General features: G+C 36.9%; 1 protein-coding gene across 1 annotated transcript in view; it reads right to left on the bottom strand.

Moving 5' to 3' along the window:
* The window catches only part of LOC105486341 (mannosidase beta), a 135,490-nt gene that overhangs the window by 14,701 nt on the left and 98,202 nt on the right, over positions 1-22,587 (bottom strand). The window contains exons 10-13 of the mRNA XM_011749197.2: positions 20,903-20,989; positions 16,669-16,836; positions 9,936-10,154; positions 2,792-2,956 (exon numbers count right to left, since the gene is read on the bottom strand). Of these exons, the coding sequence (XP_011747499.1) occupies positions 2,792-2,956; positions 9,936-10,154; positions 16,669-16,836; positions 20,903-20,989 (639 nt within the window). The remainder of the gene's footprint in view (positions 1-2,791; positions 2,957-9,935; positions 10,155-16,668; positions 16,837-20,902; positions 20,990-22,587) is intronic.

The raw sequence follows: 22,587 nt of genomic DNA, 5'->3' as shown, positions 1-22,587 counted from the left end.
AACATTAAAATTCTCCTAATCATTTCATCACCTTCTAAAAAAGATTACAGTTTTCTGCTTTAGCTTCTATCATGGGGTTTGTGTTTTCCTATAGGAGAAAACTGATGAAGGTGTGAGCATGAGTTTGGATTAAAATTCGTACGTTTTTAGATACTAAGATAGGAAAATTTAACTGTGATTATGTTTTTACAATTTTCCTATCTACTTCAGATCAACTTTTATGATTGGGATTAGGCTTTTACCTCCTCTCTAAGAACTTCAAACACAAATGACAAAAACAGCAGGTAAATAAGCAGTGACTTTAATGGAGTCTTAAGTGTGGTCACAGGTTTATGAACTAAAATAGGTGAATGAAAAAAGTAAAATGAAAACATCATCCAAAATTCAGTTTGGCAGTTTCCTAAAAAGATAAACATAAATTTGTTATATAACTCAGCAATTCCATTAGTATATTTCTACCCTTTGAAAAGGAAATCTATGTCCATACGAAGAGTTGTATATGAGTATTCATAACAGCATTATTCATAATAGCCAAAAATTGGAATACAATATAACAAATGTCCATCAACAGATGAATCTGATGAATGGATAAGCAAAATGTGTATATCCATACAACTGAATAGTATTTGGCAAGAAAATGGACATGAACTACATGCTATAACGTGGATGATCTTCAAAAACTTTATGCTAGGTGAAAGAAGCCAGATGCAAAAGATCACGTATTTATAATACCATTTACATGAAATGCTGAGAAAAGTAAAATCTATAGAGACAGAAAATAGATGTATGTTGTCCTGTGGCTGGAGGTGGGAAAGGGGAGTGACTGTAAATGGGTACAAGGGTTCTTTCTAGAATGACAAAAATATTCTAAAATCGGACCATAGTGATGGTTGCACTACTCTATAAATATCACTTAACTGTACTCTTAAGATGTGTGGATTTTATGATATGTCCATCATACCTTGATAGAACTGTTTTTAAAATCCAGCAAGTTGCACGCTGTAACATTCACAAATCTCGATATATGCATACATCCATGTAACTACCACTCAGGTCAAGATAGAAAACAGAAAGTTCTCTTGTACCCCTTCCTAATCACTGCTCACACCCTCCTCCACAAGAATAGTTAATACTACTTGGCTCTCTATCATCCTGATTGCTCTTTTTTCTAATCTGTACTTTTTTCTATAACATACTTAAATTTCAATATAAAAGAAATCAATACAGTTATGTATCCTTTTATGTCTGGTTTCTTTTACTCAATGTAATACCTGTGAGACCCATCCAAGTTCATGCTGATTATCAGTAGTTTATTCTTTTTTTATTGCCGTGGAGTATTCCACTGTATGAATATACTATAATTTGTTTATAAATTCTCCTGTTAAAGGACATTTAGGTTGTTTCTACTTTGGGGCTATTGTGAATAGTGCTGCAATGAACATTATTTGAGAAATCCATTGGTGGACATATTAACTCATTTTTCTTAGGGGCATAGCTAGGAGCAGAAATGCTGATTCAAACAGGAAGCAAACATTTAGCTTAGGTAGAAACTGCTATAAAATTTTCCAAAGTGGTTAAACACATTTAAACTCCTACTAACAATGTCTAAAATGTCCAGCTGTCTCTCTTCCTCACCGGCAGTTGGTATTGTCAATCTTTTTAATTTTAGCCATTCTGCTGGGTGTGTAGGGGTATCCTGGTATGGCTTTAATTTGCATGTTCTTTATTTAAAACAAGATTGGGTACATTTTCATGTATTTATTGACCCTTTGGATATGTTCTTTGGTGAAGTACCTGTTCAAGACTTTTGTCCATTTTTAAATAGATTGTCAGGCTTTTTCTTATTGCTTTATAGAAAGCAATAAGAATTGCTTTATCCTGGATACAAATCTTTTATCAAATATATGAATTAAAACTACTGGTCCCCAATTTGTGGCTTGCCTTTTCTCGCTCTTAATGGTGTTTTTTATACTTAATGGTGTCCATAATTTCAATGGAGTATAAATTTATCAATATTTTCTTTTCTAGTTAGTGCTTTCTATGTTCTATGTAAAAACTCTTACCTATCCCAAAATCATGAAGCTATTCCATGTTTTCTTGAAGCTTTATTGTAGTACCTTTCACATTTGAGTCTTCAGTCACTGATCAAATGAAATTTCTAAAATTTATTATTCATTTATTTTTTAGAGATGGGGTTGTTGATATTTTGTCCAGGCTGGTCTCAAACTCCTGGGCTCAATCAATTCTCCCACCTCAGCCTCCCAAGTAGTTGGGACTACAGGTGTGTGCCACTATGCCCAACAATCAAATTAATTTGTATAGGGAATCAAGTTCATTTCTTTTCCCATAAAGGCATCCACATGATACAGCACTGTTTATTGATAAATGATTCTTTTCATACTCAATTGTGGTGGCATCACAGCCATAAATCAGGTGTCTATATTATACAGGGATCTGTTTCTGGACTGTATTGTGTTCCGTTGTTCTATTTTTATCCTTGGGAAATGGCACTGCCTTAATTACTAAACCTTTAGAGCAATCTTGAAGTAGAGAATATTTTCATACACAATTTCTTTCAGAATTTTGTGAGCTGTTTTTGTAAGAGGCAAATGCCAAAAATGAACTATTTCATGTCCTATGTGTCATCATATATGTTCTTTGAAGAAAATAAATTCCTTAAGCAGTAGAATGAAAACTTGAATAGTTTTCACCATATATGGCCTACAAAATCTACATAATCTCTTACATTAATTGCAGGAACCTGTTCAACTCTAGAATGAAAACGACTTACCTGAGTAAGGTAGATGGTATCTTTAAATGTGCGTAATGGATCTGTGCTCTCGGGGAGTTTGAAATGAAGTCCAGCCTGATAAAGCATTTGTTTGTTACCACCTTCGTGATGTTGTCGATGAAGTGAAAACTTGCTACTGAAAGACCAGTCCTCTGTAGATGAGACCTTTCGAATAAAGAATAAGAATTAGAAATCTGAAAGCAGTAAAACTACTCTTCTATAAGTTCCTAACAAATCTGGAAAGTTAGAGCTCGAAAGTTAAAAAAGCTCGAGGTTTGTTCTGTGGCTCCAGTTTCATAAATGTTTTGCCATCCTACTTGTTGTTCAGTGAAGGACTAGCCTTGTGGAAAGTAGAATCACAAAACTAGGGTTTGGTACGTATATCCTCCCTTCCTCCAACTAAGAAAGTTATATTTTGGTGTTTCTCTTAAGATTCTTGCTTTATCAAAACATATTGCTGGTTTTTGAAACATTTACTATATGTATTTTAAAATATCATTTTATCTACTTAGGTAAATATTTTATCTAGTATTCATTTGTCAAAACTTAATAATAGAATGCAGTTGACACTCTGTTAAAACTGTCACAATTCTTAAATAGGAATAAAACACCTATTACACTGTAATAGGAATATTATGAGAGTAAATGCTTTAGCACTTACACTGCTCACTTGTTTCTCAGTGATTAGTAAATGAAACCGATGCATATGTTTAATTTTTATATAGTTGAAGACACAAACCAAATAATGTTACTTCTCTCCCCTAAAAAAATCAATCTTTCATTTTTTAAGCCAGGCCCAAATTATAGGATCTTTATTTTATCCGTTTTATCCTAACATACAGGATCTTTCTTTTATCATCAGCTCAAATTAAAAAACAAAGTAAAAAAACTCACATTTGTTGGAGTATACCTTCTACAATAAAAGAGAAAAAAAGCAATCATTCTGGCTTTTAGGCCTATAATTTAATGCACTGTTAGTACTTAAGAAAGAAGACAATTGCTGGCTACATCTGAAAACATCCAGAGTTTTAATTCAAGTTACACAGACTTTGAAAAAACATAGTCTGCCCCTCCACCCAAAAACCTGAAAATTAAAAAAGTTTAATCCCTGTTCATAAAGTATGACTTCTCATTCCCAGTAATTAAGCAACACATGGGCCCATTACCGTAAAAGGAAAAGGTTATTCTTCAGGAACTGATTCATACCCAAATGTAAGAAATGTACACTAGCCATATTAAATTTGGAAGATTTTCCTAATTCTAGATGTTTTTCCAAAATGCCACCACCAGAATTAAAGAATGCTAACTACTCCTATTATGTATTTAAAAGAGAGATTCACATTTACAATCATCTCGTACACATTTTAGATGCACATCCCTTATCGATAGTCTTCTTCCTATGCTTCCTCCTCTTAATTTATTTTATTTATGCTTATTATTTTTAATTGACACAATAAGTGTACACATTTATGGGGTACCATGTTATAATCTGATACATGTATACAATGTATAAGGATCAAATCAGGGTAATAAGTAAATTCATCACCTCAAACATTTATCATTTCTTTGTGTTGGGAACTTTCAAAATTCTCTCTTCTAGCTATCCGAAAATACACAATAAATTATTATTAATTATAGTTACCCCAAAGTGCTATAGAACACTAGAACTTAATCTTCTCATCTAGCTATAATTTTCATTGGTTGGTTAATTTGGTTGGTTTAGAGGTTAGTTACTATAATTAACCAACCTTTACTGCCCCTCCCCCACAACCCTTCCCACCCTCTGGTAATCACTATTCCACTCTACTTCTTTGAGCTCAACTTCTTTAGCTTTCACATAGGAATGTCCTTCCTCCTTTTCAAAGTCTGAAATACACCTTTGGGCCATGCAGCCTTCTTATTTGTAATAATTTGGGTCTATCCCATAATCAGTAAACCTGATCTTTAGTCATATGGGAGGCTTTCTACCTTCTTATAACTATGGTTTGAAAATCTTTCAAATTTCAGCTATAATAATATTACTAGAAAGAACTGGAAAGGGCCAGGCAAAGTTCTAATTACTTTAAGAATATTAACTTAAAAAATATATATTAACTTATTTAATACTCATAAAAACCCGGCCAGGTGCAGTGATTCACACCTGTAATCCCAGCACTTTGAGAGGCTAAGGTGGGAGGATCGCTTGAGCCCAGGAGTTCAAGACCAGACTGGACAACATAGTGAGACCCCATCTCTACAAAAATAAAAATAAAAAATTAGCCCTGTGTGGTGGCACATGCCTGTAGTCCCAGCTACTTGGGAGGCTAAAGTGGGATGAGTGCTTGAGCCCACGAGTTTGAGGCTGCAGTGAGCCATGATCACGCCACTGCACTCCAGCCTGTGTGACACAGCTAGACCCTCTCTCAAAACAAAAAACAAAACAAACTCTACGAGTAGGTACAATTATCACCCCATTTTACAGATGTGAAAACCAGGCACAGAAAGGTTGAATAACTTGTTCAGTATTCAAATCTAATGCAATCTAGCTCCAGTCCCTAGTTCATTAAACCCAGAAGGATCTGAAGAAAATGAAACTTTCATACAAATAATATGATTAAAATGGACTATACTAAAGGTAATAATAGTTTACATTTCATGGGCTCTCACTGTGTCAGGTACAGTGCTAAGTGCTTCAATGTATTAGTTAACGTAATCTTTACTCATGAACACACACACATGTGCATATCTACACGCACACACACACACATACATGAGGTATTTACTACTATTAACCCCAATTTACAGATGAAGAAACTGAAATTCAGAAAGATTACATAATCTGTCCAAGATAATACAGATAATGAGTGGCAGCTGTCATATTCAATCCAGTTCTGTTTATCCCAAAGCCCAAACTTTTAATCACCATGCAATATTGATAACCACATGTTGAAAATATATTTTATGAAAAATCAATGTATCCCAAATTAAAGAGATATGTTTTAATCAATTTGTTGAATACATGAAAAAGCTTCTAAATAAAAGAGCCAAAGTTTTATTTAGTTGTTCTATTGCTTTCTTTTATTTTCCCAGTCACCTATTCAAATTCCCAACTAAGCAGTGTAGCTTAAAAAGAGATGAGTAAATCGAGATAACAAACGATTCATAATGAGCAGCACTTATCCTCAACTTTCTCTATTTTAAAATATAGTGTTTATTATCTCTGAACATCATCAGGCATTTCACAAAAACATGGGATAAAAATAATTCCATTATTTGAAGGAGGCCAGTAGAAATTATTACAGATTTAAGGAAAAGGTTTAGCAATTTCTAACACTAATCTTTCTAAAGTGTGGTGAAAAGAAAATCTATCAGCTCTGGAGACAGAGAGTAAGTCTGAACCCAGCTGCTTATTTCTGAGAGTGGGAAGGAAGGAATGAAGGAAGCAAGAATATTTACTGAATTATTGCTTGTGTACCAGGTACTCATTCTTTTATTAGACAATAATCGACCCACTCCCCTTTGACTGAGGCCCAAGAGGAAATCAAAGCACTGCAGGGTAGGAGTTCTATCTGCGTCCTCTTACAGTAATTTGATTTCCTCCTGCGTCTCAAAGTGGAGTGGGCAGCTTACTGTCGAATTAAAGAATGAGTACGTGGTACACAGCAATTATTCAGTAAATATTCTTGCTTCCTTCATTCCTTCCTTCCCACTCTCAACACTTGTTCCTGCCTGCGTCAGGATACTGAACTTCATCCTCCTTCACTCTGAAACAATAGTATTCCCAAAAGATTAGCCCCACAATTTGGGAACAATTAAAAAGGGGGGTATGGAATTTCACAATGTATATATGTTTCAAAACATCGTGTAGTACACAATAGATACATACAATTTTTTGTTAATTTTTAAATTTTAAAAAACCAAGGGTAGAGCTAAGGTTATGACATCATTAAAGTTAAAGTACAGTATAACTTCAATGTGAATAAGCAAATATAGTTGTGTTCAGTTGGTGAAATTGAAAAAGATTTGAAATTGTCTTAAAAGACTTTTTTTGTGTGTGGTTACTTTACACAACTGATGCAGGGACAGCAAAACCACACAATCATTTCAATAGATGAAGGAAAAGCACTTGAAAAAATGCAACATTCTTTCACGATATAAGCACTCAGCTAACTAGAAATAAAAGGGAACTTCCTTGACCTTATAAAGGACATCTACTAAAAACCTATTGTCAATATCACACTAAATGGTAAAAGACTGAAATGTCCCCGCTAAGAAAAAGAACAACTCAAGGATATCTTGTCTTCCCACCCATTTTCTACATTGTATAAAAAGTTCTAGCCAGGGAAATTAAGTAAGAAAATCAAATAAAAGGCTTCCAGATTGGAAAGGAAGAAGTAATATTATTAATACCTCTATTTATAGATGACATGATCTTATATATAGAAAATGCTAAAGAATATCCTCCAAAATATTATTAGAGCTATTAAATGAGATCGTCCACGTTGTAGCATTCAAGCTCAATATACAAAAATCATTTGTATTTTTATACATTAGCAATGAACAATCTAAAAATGAAATTAAGAAAATAATTTTATTTACAATAGCATCAAGAAGAATAAAACGCTTAGGAATAAGTAAGCCAAAGAATTGTGAGACTGGTACACTGAAAACTACATTGTTGAAAGAAATTAAAGACGACATCCCATGTTCATGTGTCAGAAGATTTAATATTACTAGATGGCAACACTCACAAACTGATCAACAGATTCAACATAATCCCTATCAAAATCCCAGCTAACTTTTCTGCAGAAATTAGCAAATAGATTCCAAGACTCATTTGGAAATGCAAGGCACCCAGGATAGTAAAAAAAAAAAAATTGAAAGAAGAACAAAATTGATGGACTCACACTTCCTAATGTCAAAACTTACTACAAAGCTATAGCAATCAAGACAGTGCATAGTGACATGAAATATGCCACTTGAACAGAATTGAGAATTCAGAAATAAACCCTAACTTTTACGGTTAATTGATTTTCAGGGCCAAAAGAATTTAATGGGGGAAAGGAATAGTGTTTTCAATATATGCTATTGGAACAACTGGCTATCCACATGCAAAAGAATGAACCTGAACTCCTACCTCCCACCACACATAAAAAATAACTCAAAATGACCATAGACTTGAATGCAAGAGCTAAAACTATAAAATTCTTAGAAGACAACACAGAAATAAACCTTTGCCATTTGGGGCGAGGCAATGATTTCTTAGATGCAACACCAAAAAGAAGAGATTGGTAAGTAAAACGTCATCAAAATTTAAATTTTTTGTGCTGTAAGTGATACCATGAAAGTGAATAAAGTGACAACCCACACACTGGGAGAAAATATTTGCAAATCAAATACCTGATAAAATCTTATAGCCAGAAAATATTTTTAAAAATTTCATAACTCAATAAAATAAAGACAAATAATTTTAAAATGACCAGGCCGTGCATAGTGGCTCACGCCTATAAGCCCAGCACTTTGGGAGGCCAAGGTAGGCAATCACTTGAGCTCAGGAGTTCCAGACCAGCCTGGATGATTTGGTGAAACCCCATCTCTACAAAATTAGCTTGGTGTGTTGGTACATGCTTGTAGTCCCAGCTTCTTGGGGGGACTGAGGCAGGAGGATTGCTTCAGCCTGAGAGGTCAAATCTGCAGTGAGTCATGACCACTCCACTGCACACCAGCCTGGGCAACAAAGCAAGACCCTGTCTCGATTAAAAAAAAAAAATGGCTAAAGGATTTGAATAGACATTTCTCAAAGGAAGACATACAAATGGCCAGGAAGCACATGAAGAAAATGCTCAAAATGATTAGTCATCAATGATATGCAAATTTCCTGTAAATTAAATTCCCAGGGAAATGTGAAGAAAAAAAGAAAATAGCAAGTGTTGGCAAGGATATGGAGAAATAGGAATCCTAATACCTTGCTGATAGAAATGCAAAATGGTGCAATCGCTACAGAAAACAATTTGACAGTTCCTTAGAATATTAAAGATAGAGCTACCATATGACCCAGCAATTCCGCTCCTAGATATACATTCAGTAGAACTGAAAATATATATTCACAAAACATGTACACAAATGTTCCCAGCAGCATTATTCATAATACCCAAACAGAGGAAATAACACAAATGTCCATCAACTGATAAATAGATAAACAAAACATAGTATATCCATGCAACAGAATGTTATTCAGCAATAAAAAAAAGGAACATACTAATACATGGTCAACATGGATGAACCCTGAAAACACACCTAGTCAAAGAATCAGTCTCAAAAGACTACATATTATATTATTCCAATTATATGAAATATAAAGAGTAAGGAAAACTATAGACACAGAAATTAGATTGGTAGTGTCTAAGACTGGGGAGGAGGGATAGGGAAAAATAGGGAGTGGCTGCTAATGGGTTCAGGGTTTCTTTTGAGTGATAAAAAATGTCCTAAAATTAGATTGTGGTGCTGGCTGCACATCTCTGTGAATATACTGAAGACTATTAAATTGTACACATTAAATGGGTGCATTGTATGGCAAGTGAATTATATCCCAATAAAGCTATTTTAAGAAGAATACACACAATGCTGAAACTGAATCTTTAGGAACAGAGAGAGTGAAAATCCATACAGAAAATAAAACACACCAACACCATGAAAACAAGGGAGGAAGAGGAGTTGAGGGAGGAAAAATGGAATAGGAGGAGAAAGAGGAGAGAAAAGGTAAGATGATAACATTAGACTAAGGTTTATTTATCACATTTACCCTCTTCCTGTAGTGAAATATCCAGTTCTGAATATCTGTAAATGGTAAAACAGTTGCAGGATATGATTTACAAGTAAGACTTATTGTAGCAAGTAAGAGTTATTTCCATGTGTGATAATAAGTCAGGCTTAAGCAACCACTGGGCCCCATTTAGTGCTTTCAGTGCTCCTGAAGGAACACAGTAAAAGCAATATAGAAAAGTAATCCCCAAAGGTTTAAAAAATTTATTTTCCTCCATCTTCTTCTCAAACTTTCATTTAAATAAGATGTAGGTTTCAAATGATTTTCTGAACCAGTGGTCAGAAAAAACACATGCCCACACTGTATCATTTTGAAACATTAGAAAATCAAAAGATGACTTACCTTTTCTAATGTACTGAAGGATGGCCAGGACTGATATCCATATTCAGATGCAAATCGAGCTCTTGGGAAAACTTTCCAGTTCCAGCAATCACTGATATAGTCATAAAAATGTACATCACCAAAATAATTGCTATTAGGGTTTCGAGAGACCCAGCCTTCTGCAACAGTTTCAGCCCCATTTGTAGGACTGGACGTAATGAAAGGACGACTCTTGTCTCCCTAAGTTCAGAAATAAAATGAATTCAAGGATAATATATTCATCCTGTAAAGTATGAATCATTTACTTCTTTAAAAATACTAACAAGTCCCAGAAATGCCAAGTAGCTGATCGAAAATTAATAGGACCACTTACCTTCCTCCCCATTCAACAACCACCAGCACCTCTCTGCTCTTCGCCAATCCTTTATACCTTTTCATAAGTAACACTTAGCTCATCCCTCACAGCAGCTGTTCTTAATTTTTTCAATCATGTTTTGCCTCCACTCTCATCCATCATGGGTGGTGTACAGTCTAGTCCAGAGTTTCTCAACTTTGGCCCTATTGACATTTTGAGCTGGATAAGTTTTTGTAGAGGTTGGCTGGGGGTAGGGATGTCTTATGCATAGTGGGATATTTAGTAGCATCCCTGGCCTCTACCCAATAGATGTCAGTAGCTCTCCCCCAACCTTGAAAAATGTCTACAGGCACTGCCAAATGTTCCACGGGGGCAAAATCACCACCACTTGAGAACCAAAGGTCTAGCAGGTAAGAACAGAAGCTACTGAGTCAGATGGACGCGAACCTGACTTTAAATCTCAAATCTGAACCTTATTATTTTTGGACAGGTCTAAGCCTCGGTAGGTTTATCTGCAAAATGAGTATAATAATAGTACCTCCTTTAGAGGTATTATAAATAGTAAGTAACTCATATGTGAAAGTGATGGCTAGGTGTCAACCAATTCATGTTCTCGTTTCGATAATATAAAGCCATCCCTAGGAAGTGGCTTCCTAGCCCATATGGGGCCAAGTGCCTCATTCTCATCCTCTTCCCCCATTTGCAGGTGAGGGTGCAAGAGATGGTGCAGCTGGAATAAAGTGTCTCCATCTCTGAAAGAGGAGTTGCCTGTCAATCAGGAGCAGCCCTTTCATAGTGTCAGTGAGCAAGAAATAAACTTTTATTATGTAAACCACTGAACTACTGTGGCTTACCTGTTACATCTAGCATGTAAGTGCTTAACAGAGTGCCTAGCACACTGTGAGAACTCAAAATATAGTTATTATCATCAGTAGATGAGACCACTTCCTATTTCACTGAGAAGATTTCATTCACTTAGCAAGTATTCGTCAAATCTATTGTGTCTCTGGCATTTTTTCGCACTGCAGAGGGAGGGAGGGAGGGGGAGAGAAAGCGAGAGGGGGGAGAGGGAGAGAGAGAGAGAGAGAGAGAGAGAGAGAGAGAGAGAGAGAGAGAGAGAGAGAGAGAGAGAATCTACGACTCTGTCAAGTACTTATACATCAAATCTCTTTTGAGTATTTCCTATGAGCCAGGCATGCAGTTCTTTCTATGTGCTGGAGGTTCAGCAGACAGCCATGGTGATCCTCTTGGAAGAGTGGATGGCAATCTAGTGCTGAAACCAGGTACTGAACAAGTAATTATAAGTGTGATGAGTGTTTTGAAGGAAAAGTGCAAGGCTCTTTGGGAATGTAAAACATATTGAAGAAGGCCAGTAAGACTTTCCTGAGAGATAGACTTTCAGAAAATAATTTTCTCAAATTTTCACCATTATGTTTTACTTTTTCATGGTATATCGATCCATATTTCATTTCTTGTTTCTCTTCCATCATTTAAAAAAAAAAATCCTTAACCCTTTCCTTTGCCAGACTCTTTGTATTCTGGTCATCTTTCTATTTTGCTTTGGTACTACAGCCAACAAACTATCTTCCACTCTTTTTTTTCTTAATCTCCCTCTACTGCCCTTTACCCTTAGATTCCTTAGGACTCCCCTTATCCTAATAAAAAGTCCCTTTGATCCCTTGTAGTCCATCAGATTTCTTTACCATCCTCTCATTCATAAACCCCTGACATTCAACTCCTGATCATGCCACTCCACTGAAATGTTTTTCAAAAATTACCCATGAACTTCTACTTACTAAATATAGCAGTTCTTTCTGTCCCCACTCATTCCCTCTTGGTGTGCAATAAATGACCCTATTTACCACCTATTATTTCTGAAGCTCTCTCCACTCCTGGCTGTTCGTTCACAATTCTTCCACATTCCAGTTTCCCCCAACCTTCCTGATTCTTCCTTCTCCAGCTACCCTCTCCATCCCCAGATGGACACTCCCTCTATCTCAGGCTTCTCCTTGTTCTATACCCTGTCCCATGGCTTCCCCTCACATGGATGTTCTGATTACTCCTTGCCCACACCTGCACACTTGACCTCATGTTCACTACCACACTTACATTCCTGATAACCAGCTCCACATTTCTCCCTGTGTTGTCTTGCCAACATCGCAAATCCAACCTTTTAAAGCAGAATTCCTTGTTTACTAATTCCAAACTTATCTGACTATGCTCCCTTTCTTGCTGATGGTACCCAGAGTGCAGTCATCTTCAATTTCTCCCTCTCCTACCTCCCACATTCAGTCACTCTGAGGAGCAGCAACTCTACATTCAGATTTTTTTTCCATCACCTCATTTCCAATCCCACACCACTGGACTCCACTACCTATGACCTCCATGACCTTGAGGACTTCATGACTCTAAAATAAATATATCACCTACACTCCAGGGAACTTCTACAAATTAAGTAAATAAATTATAGAAAGCACTTATATAATGAATTTTTTTTAACAAATTGTTAAAGGACAGAATGTTGCTCTGCTGCCCAGGCTGGAGTGCAGTGGCACGATCATAGCTCACTGCAGCCTCGACCTCCTGGGCTCAAAATAAGCCTCCTGCCTCAGCCTCCCAAGTAACTAGGACTACAGGCACACATGCCACTATGCCCAGAGAATTTTTTAAATTTTTTTGGAGATAGGGTCTGGCTACATCACCCAGGCTAGTCTCAAACTCCTGGCCTCAAATGTTCCCCCTGCCTCAGCTCCCAAGTCACTGGGATTACAGGTGTAAGACACCACATCCAGCTTTAATTTAATATATTAATATATAATAATATTAATTAATATAATAATTATAATTCACATATTGATCCCTGACATCTCAGTAACTTGGAGTTTTCGTTATTATAACTGGTTTCCTTGTCTAGGACCTCTCACCTCCCTAATATTTGCTAGTAAAGTTATCTTCCATAACATGCACCAGATAAAGTTCCTCCTCTCCTGCAAAATGTCCACTGGCTTCCCACTGTCTACTGAATAAGCTCAACTCCATAATATGATTTAAAGTCCCTCTATGGTCTGCTTCCAGTCTTTACTACCTTCCACTCTCCCACAGGAATCCAGGAGTCCCTTGCTCTTAGCCACCAGGCACTGCTTGCCGCTCATTATACATACCACCTACTTTCACATCTTTTTACCTTTATTTACATTGTTTTCATGACCTAAAGCACTACTAGACAACACTTTGCCTCAAAATTCTCCACCTGTAAGGTTTGGCTTGAATGTAAACTTTTACTTGAAAGCCTTTTTAGATTCTTTCAGTTAAAATTAATGGTTCTGCCACAACAGTTCCCAGCATTATGAAGCTACATTCTTTATAGCACTTTTTTCACTGCCCAAGGTCTGATAATTTTTTCCCTGCTTCCCTTTCACAGCAGACTGTAAGCTCCACACGGATAAGAGTGGCCCCACAGCATCGGGGATGAGGCTTTGCACTTGGTAATAGGTACTCAGTAGATGTTGGGTGAATTTAAAAATATTAAAAAGTATGATGAAATTATAGGTGATATTAAATGTTTAAAAATATTTTTGTTACAATGGCTTTGAAGAACATTGAAGAAGAAGGCCAGTCAATTGGCCTTGATTGATCAAGCTTGACAGATTTCCCTTCATTCCTTGAGATGCTTGAGAAATTTGGTAAGCTGAGCCATGCAGTAAAATTACAAACAAGTCTCTACCTAAAAATATCTGGCTTTGATGATGCATTATAATTTCCGTCCATTTATAAATCATTTATTCTTAAGGTGTGGTTATTTGTTGCAGATCTCACAGACGATCTCTCTCTAAGTCATGACCTTAAACACTTATTTGGACCAGGAAATACCACAAGGTGATCCAACAGAATGGCCATTAAAAAAAGCAAGTGCAGTAGGAAACCAATCATTACAGCCAATTTATAGATGAATCAATTTATGCTGCTTTACCTTTTTATGATGCCTAATACTTTGATGGAAATTAAAAGCAGTAGTGATTATGTAACATTTAATACTGTTCATCTTCAAAAAATTTTGCAAACATCAGTTACTGCTCACAGCTCATTTTAAGATAAGTAAGTCCCTAAAGAGAAAGGCATATCTCCATTTCACAGGTGAAAAAGAAATGGCCCAAAGAAGCTAATTTTTTAAAGCTTAAGAAAGTAGTGTTAAAATTAATGATCAAAATGTGTAAGTGTCTGAAGACCTACCTTGTTGAACAAAACCAACAAGGATGATGATGATGATGGCTAGTCTTAATTAAAAGGTTACTGTGGGCCAGGTGCAGTGGCTCACGCCTGTAATCTCAGCACTTTGGGAGGCCGAGGTGGGTGGATCAGGAGGTCAGGAGATCATCCTGGCCAACATGGTGAAACCCCATCTCTACTAAAAATACAAAAATTAGCTGGGCGTGGTGGCACATGCCCGTAATACCAGGTGCTCAGGAGGCTGAGGCAGGAGACTTGCTTGAACCCGGAAGGCAGAGGTTGCGATGAGCTGAGACTACGCCACTGCACTCCAGCCTGGCAACAGATGAGACTCCATCTCAAAAAAAAAAAAAAAGTTACTGTGAACCACCATCTTCCAGTAATTCACCGCAACGATGACACACAAAGGGAAAGAGGAGAGGCACCTGATATTCTCTAGGTCTTTTAGAAAATATGGAGTTGTTCCTTTGGCCATATACATGTGAATCTACAAGAAGGGTGATGCAGACATCAGGGGAATGCATCTGGTTCAAAAAGGAATACCCCACAAACATTAACATGGGAAAAACAGAGGAGTCTACTGTGCTAGCCAGCAGGCTGTTGGCACTGTTGTAAACCAACAAGTTAAGTGCAAGATTGTTGCCAAGAGAATTAATGTGTTGAGCATATTAAGCACTCTAGGAGCCAAGATAGCTCCCCAAAACTTGAGAAGGAAAGAAAGGAAAAGAAAAAGAAGGAAGCCAAAGAGAAAGGAGCCTGAGTTCAATGGAAGCACAGCTGGCTCCACCCAGAGAAGTGCACTGTGAGAACCAATGGAACAGAGCCTGAGCTTCTAGAACCTGTTCCCTATGAATGCATGGCATAACAGGTGTTTAAAAAATAAAAGAGCTCTGGATTGTAAAAATATTTCTTTTCATTAAGCAGAAATGTGATGTCCCCTCCCCCAAAGAAATATTTTAACTTAAAAAAAAAAAAGGTTACTATGTGTCAGACTGAGTCATGTACCTTCCATCCATTATCTCGCTTAGTCCGCATAACAACTCTTAAAAGTTAGCTCCTATTTTTAACCTAACTTTATAGATGGGAAAAGGAAGATGAAGTAACTTGCCCAAGATTACATAGATAGGAAGTGGCCCAGCCAGGATTTCAAAGCATGAGTACTTACCCACTATGCTATAAAATGAAAATCCTCAGAAACTATAAATCCATCAGACATGAAAAACATAATACCAATATTGTGAATAAAAAGATTATAAAATAAGTGTTCTGTAAATATTCTTTAAAACTTGTACCATCACATTTTGTGAATAGAAAAATTATTCATGACACATCACTTAGTATATCAGGTAAGTTATACAATTGAACCCACGTTTTTTATGAATTCTCAATGAAGTTTCTTCTCATAAATGGAATAGCACCTTCAACTGGGCATGTTTAGGTGCTAATATCACATACTATTTTAAAAAACAGATGCCTTTTCAAATTGCTTCCGGATATACCCAGATATTTAAAACATCTATTTACAGACACAACAGTGTAAAGATAACCAGATTATTAAATCACATGTTAAACAAAGTTTTTCAAAAGTTAAAACTTTTGAAGGCATTACTGAAAAAAAATGCTTTTTCTCACAAAAAGGCCAATTTATATGAACATATGTCTGTATAATATGCCAATGAGACAAAGAGTGGTGCAAAGAGAATCACTATAGAGCAAGGGCCATACAGTGGGGTTGGAGACCAGCTCTCTCATCTCTCTTTGTCCCTTAAATCACATACCAGGATATTCACATGTGATATATACCAAATTCTACTTTAACACATATGATTACAGAATTGTAGCAGTGGCATATCAATAATCATCTAATCTAGAGATTCTAAGGGCTTTCTGGGATCCACGGATGGACTCCAAGGAGCATGTGACAACCTAGCATTGTAAGCACTGCATTGGTGTATGTGTGGAGAGCGACACAGATAAGTTCATCCTCCAAGAAGTCCACAGCCCATAAATCCTTTCATCTGCTGCTGCACTACAATGGGATACTCTGTAATCAAACGATACTGTTGAAGACAGCCCTAAAAAGGGGCATAAAACATACTATACCAGTATTCAAACTTATCCATTTTAAAGATACATTCTTAAATTCCACTGCATTAAAAAATCATTACTTACTGCCAATACGAGCTCTCTGATGTTTTTCACATAGAGTGTCACATAGTCCTTGATGTAGATTGGCCGGTCAGTGATACTGATATGGTACCAATTCATCATCAGCGCCTCCTCATTTTCATTATTGCCACTCCATATGATGATAGAAGGATGAGATTTCAGTCTCTTGATCTGAAAATTAAGAAAATATAAAATGATTTTCAAAGAGTTAACATAAGAAACTCAGAGCTATAATTACTCATAAAATTAGAGCCCTTGCATTTTTGCACATAAATTCTTATGTGCCAAAAACCTAATTTGAAAATGGCTAGTCATGTTAGCTATAGAAATACATTTTAAGAAATCGCTGAGATTCTTTTTAACTAGATTTTATAAACACTGATACATAGGGTTTCTCTTCTCTGCTATACAAAAACTGAAGATAATATAACCCCTTTTTTAGAAAGAGAAAGAAAAAGGGAACGAATAAACTCATCATTACGTGGATTGCCACAAAGAAAACTTCCAGGAAATACAAAAGGCAGGAGACATTATATTTTGGGGATTGGTTCTTAACAGCAAATTGGAGTTCTGTGTGAACAAACAAATGAGGCAAAGCAATCACTACAACTGAAGGAGGGACAGAGGTTCCTGTGCAGGCTCCACCGAGATCAGAAAACCAGAAGGAGAACTAGAGAAGGTTTTACAAAGCAAGTGAGTACTAGAGGTATGCTGGCAGTTAAAGACAAATATGGAATGCTCTAAAGGAAAACAGATGAGGGCAATCAGGGTGATGTCTCCTGAAATAACTATCAATGTCATGTCCTGAGAAATCAACTAACATTAAGTTACTGAACATGTTTAAATATAAAAGGGAAAATTGGAGAATCCACCGCAAAACTGTGCCACATGAGGCCTGCATAAACTGAGCTCATCTGGGTTGGCCCTACATAAAGGCAAAAGGATCCACTTGTGTTATGTTTGCACTGGACAGACTCAGACATGTCCCTTCTTCTAACACACTAGGACATGTGCTCCAGTAGAGAGCAATTCAATTCCTCTGAGAATGGCAGAGTGAATCAATGGTCAAGAAAAATTCTTTTAGAACATGTTTTGGCAATGTTACCTCATTGATATTTATAGGTTCACTTTCACTGTCATGCGTGATTACACTGATGGCCCCCCACTGATGCTCTCAATGTGTTCTCCATTCGAGAAGCTCAGAAATTCATATAGAGGAAATAGAGATGCACTGAAGGTATATTAAAGAGATATGCTTCATTTTTTTTTAAAAAAAGTAAGTCTTGTATTTTCTCAGCCAGCCATATGAACACTATTTCTTTTTTTGTCTTTGTAAATGCCCAAGAAAGGGACAGCTGCTACTAACTGTGACTGACATATTTATGCTACTGATGAAAATACAAATATAAATCCTCAAGTGGCAAAAAGCTTCAGTGACACCGTGTTACACACAACCTTTAAGCTGACTTAGAGTTTTATGGTAAGCTTTACTTTAAAATTTTAACAAACTCTGCATGAAATGGCTCTCCTTGTCTTTAATAATGCATCAAAGCACTGAAGATACATAGATGTTTTAATTATTTATATGAAAGAAAACTAAAAATAAAATTGAAATGTTTGCAACCTGTGTAACTATAATTAATATGTTTAAAGTTATTCATTCATCCACTCATCTATCCACTTCGTAAATAATCCACAGAGTAGGGACGCAGAGGGGAATGAGCCCTAGGACTCAGGGAGATGACAGTCTTGCAGAGGTGACAAATCTTTGAACAAGTAATTCAAAGTGTGATGTGTGTCTCAAAAGGCAAAAGGTTTTTCCCATGCTTAAGGTAAGAGGGGCCAAAGGAGAACAAAGGAGGTGGCCCACAAGGGCAGTGAACAGGGAAGATGTTCCAGGACATAGACAGCAAGACGGAGATGGTTCCTGAACAGGAGCAGACACCAGCTGGACGGGGTCCCGCACAAGAGGATCTTATACCTTATCCAGAGGGCAAGAAGCCACCTCAGGGGAGCTATTGGCAAGGGAAGGCATTTGATTGTACTTTTCAAACCTTTTATTTTAAAATGAAACACAGTTACAGAAAACAAATTATGATATGATGAATTATTATAAGGCAATCACTCTTGTAGCCACCACCCAGTGCAGCCACGCCGGAAGCCATCCATGTGCCTCTTCCTAATCACAGCCCCTTCCTCCTTCCAAAAGTAACCACTATCTCGAGTTTTATAGTGTTATAGAAATCGCTTCCTTGCATTTCTGTATGGTTTTTCACAAAATATACATCTGTAGACACTATGTTATGAACTCTAGATTTTAACACACTTGATGGATTCAATTCATTGACGTCCTTATCCTTATTGAATTTCAAATTGTCCACCTTTCGGTTGCTCAGAGTCTCTCAAAAATCCTTTTGACATAACTTCGATAGCTTCCTTGTTATCTGCATGTTGAGATATTCCAGGATCAGGGTTCGGAGCAGGAATGTGGTATGACTTAAAATGTGTCAGTGGAAGATGACTTTGGCAGCTCTGTTGAGTATGCACATATTGAAAGAGACCAATACTATGTTTGAGGACAGGGAAAAATAAGATTTGAACTAGAGTAGTAAGTATGGGGATGAGAAAGTAAATACAAATACAAGTAACATTGGTATCAAAAAATTGTCTCAATTTTAAAACCAGGTGGATGTGGGAGGTGAGGAAGAAGAAAGTATCAATGACTTTCATATTTCCTGCTAAAAAGAAAAATCTTGAAAGAGTGCATTGGGTAAAAGATAGTAGATGTACTCTGAAGACATGCTAAGTTAGTGGGACAGCTGGTATTACTTGTTATTTCTTTTGTACTGCATGCCTTACATGTATTATCCTATTTAATCTTTGAAACAGTTTCACGAGGAGTGACATCATACTAGAGTTATAGATACAGAAATTGAAGCTCAAGAGGTAAAGTGACCTCCCTACGGTGGCAGACTCACCATTCAAGAAGAAATATCAAAAGATTTGTTCTTTGTATATCAACATTGCAAAAAATCTGGCAGACAGTTGGACATGTGAAATTGAAATCAAAGTCAATCATTATCCACAGTGTAGCTTCACCTGAGGTTACTGAGAAAACTGATTTGTTTCCTTCTTTAACATGTTGCAGAGCACTATAAAAACTCATATGTCTCCACAGTCTTGTAAACGTTTTACAAAGTAGGGGTGATCTCCTGGTGCAGTGATCATTTCTAATGGATGCTAATGAATCAGTGCAATGTTTCAGTAGTATTTTACCAGCATATGATATACTCACAAGTTGGTTCCTAAACTGTATTTTGGGAGTACATCATGATTCAGAATTTTCTTGTATTGACAAGCATCCCACTCTGATTCCACATGGAAACCCATGCCATGCACTTAATATTTAGGGGAGAGGAAATATAATGCAATCTGTGTTTCAAAGCATGATCATCCCCTAAACAGACCTTGTTGCAAAAATAAGTATATTCAAAACACAGCTCATAAACCTCAGATCTGTGGCTAAAACTATCAGTTGATAATCTTACATTAACACCATTGCCATTTGTAAAAAGAAGATATCCAGGATTATCTAATATATTTCCTGTGCCAGATCTGGAGTCAGCCATTTCTCTAAGAAGCTTTTCTCTTAACAGGAAAGATTACTTCAATATAAGAATATTCAACATTACAACACTGTCCATTATTTCTAGGTCTTTTCAGTAGACGGAGAAAGCATATAATCATTTCCTTGCATTTATGTATCTGTGAATATAAATATAAATGTCAATATGTAGAATCCAAAATAAATCAAGGAATCAACGACCAATTTAAACTTTTCTCCTGAGCAATTCAAACAGCGGTGTTGCTGTTTGCTGAGATGGAGAAAACTCCAGAAGAAGCAAGATTGTCGGGGAGCAATATGAGTTTAGTTTGTACATGTTACACTTCAGATGCCTGTTAAACCTCCAAGCAGAGGCACCAGGTAGGCAGTTGGATATAAGAAAGAGGAATTCAGAGAGAAATCAGGACTGGGGATAAATCTAGGAGTCATCAGCCAATAGATGATGGTAAAGCCATGACACTGGGTAGAATCACCTAGATGTCAATTACCTGGCTGTGTAATATTTCATGGAATGTAGTAGAGAACAAAAACCAAAATGAAGCAAGATTTAACAAGAGGCAATACTAAAACATATTATGTGTTTTATTTCTTCTTGGAAGGGTAATAACATACCTGGTAGGCAACTTCTGCTCTCACTGAATCCAGGAAGCCCTGATCAGTTGGATAAAGGGCACAGGCAAACATAAAATCCTGCCATACCTAGCAAATCAAATAAAAGGGAATGCAACACTTCCATAAGTTTTATTACACAGAAGAAAGTCGTCATTCTGAGCTCTGGGCATTACCTTTAACACAAATGAAAAATTAAGTTAGCCTGATGAGTGTGATCATTGGGGCACCATTATGTATAAAGGCACCCAGGAAAGGTATCAAAGACATTGAGACTTCCCAGCACTGCACAAAAGTGTACAGAAACCTGAGAAGAGAAAACCCTAGGCAGGTATAAAAGAAAGGGAAGACAGAAGAATTTGAAAAAGAAAAAATGTGTGAAGGGGACATAGAATGAGGCTTCCCTCCAACCCCTCCTCACTTCTAATTCATTCCAATTTTCACCAGGCATTTGGTATTAAGAGATGCACCAGACTGTTAAGAATCATACTTCATTTATAAAGGAATTAGCTTTTCATAGACAAAAGGATTACTACATGCACACTTTAGTAATGAAACTACGTAAGTCCCTTCCTAAGGAGGCCGTGTGATGCAATGGTTAAGAAAACAGCCCCTGCTCGGAGCAGTGGCTCACACCTATAATCCCAGAACTTTGGGAGGCTGAGGGGGGGCGGATCACCTGAGGTCAGGAGTTTGAGACCAGCCTGGCCAAAATGGTGAAACCCTGTCTCTACTAGAAACACAAAAATTAGCCGGGCATGGTGGCACATATCTATAATCCCAGCTACTCGAGAGGCTGGGGCAGAAGAATTACTTGAACCCTGGAGGTGAAGGCTGCAGTGAACCAAGATCACACCACTGCATTCCAGCCTAGGCAGCAGAGCCAGACTCCATCTCAAAAAAAAAAAAAAAAAAAAAAAAGTCATAGCCCCAAAGCAGCCTGTCTGAGTCAGAATTGGATTCCACCATAAACAGGCTGTTAGAGTTTGGGTAAAATATTTAACCTCTTCATGTGTCAGTTTCTTTATCTGTAAATGAGGATAGAGAATAGTAACTACCTCATTGAATGGGCAGGAAGATAAAATACGTAGAGCACTTAGAACAATGCCTGTCCTGGCACTCAGTGAATATTATATAATAATGTCATTGTCACAATGACCATCAGCATTATCAATATTACTATAATTCCTTGTCTTCTGTGGCATTCCTTATATTTTAGAACACTAATAATAGAACTAACAGAATATATTTTCTTTGCTTTATCCTCACAATTGCAAAACACGTTAAAAGTACTTAATAACAATATTAGGGCCAGGTACAGCGGCTCGTGCCTATAATCTCAGCACTTTGAGAGGCCGAGGCAGGTGGATCACCTGAGGTCAGCAGTTCAAGGCCAGCCTGGCCAACACGGTGAAACCCCATCTCTACTAAAAATACAAAAATCAGCTGGATGCTGATTTACTAAAAATACAAAATTTAGCACACGCCTGTAATCCAAGCTGCTCCGGAGGCTGAGGCAGGAGAATCGCTTGACCCCAGTGTAGGGAAAGGCGCAGTGAGCTGAGATTGCACCACTGCGCTCCAGCCTGGGCAATAGAGTGAGACTCTGTCTCAAAACAAATTAAAAATAAAAAATTGGAAAAAATTTAGAAAAACAATATGAAACACACCTTTACTTAATTTCATTA

This window comes from Macaca nemestrina, chromosome 3 (assembly GCF_043159975.1).
Source record: "Macaca nemestrina isolate mMacNem1 chromosome 3, mMacNem.hap1, whole genome shotgun sequence".
Classification (NCBI taxonomy): domain Eukaryota; kingdom Metazoa; phylum Chordata; class Mammalia; order Primates; family Cercopithecidae; genus Macaca; species Macaca nemestrina.
Note: the sequence above shows the minus strand (reverse complement) of the source record. Positions and strands in the feature narration are given on the sequence as shown.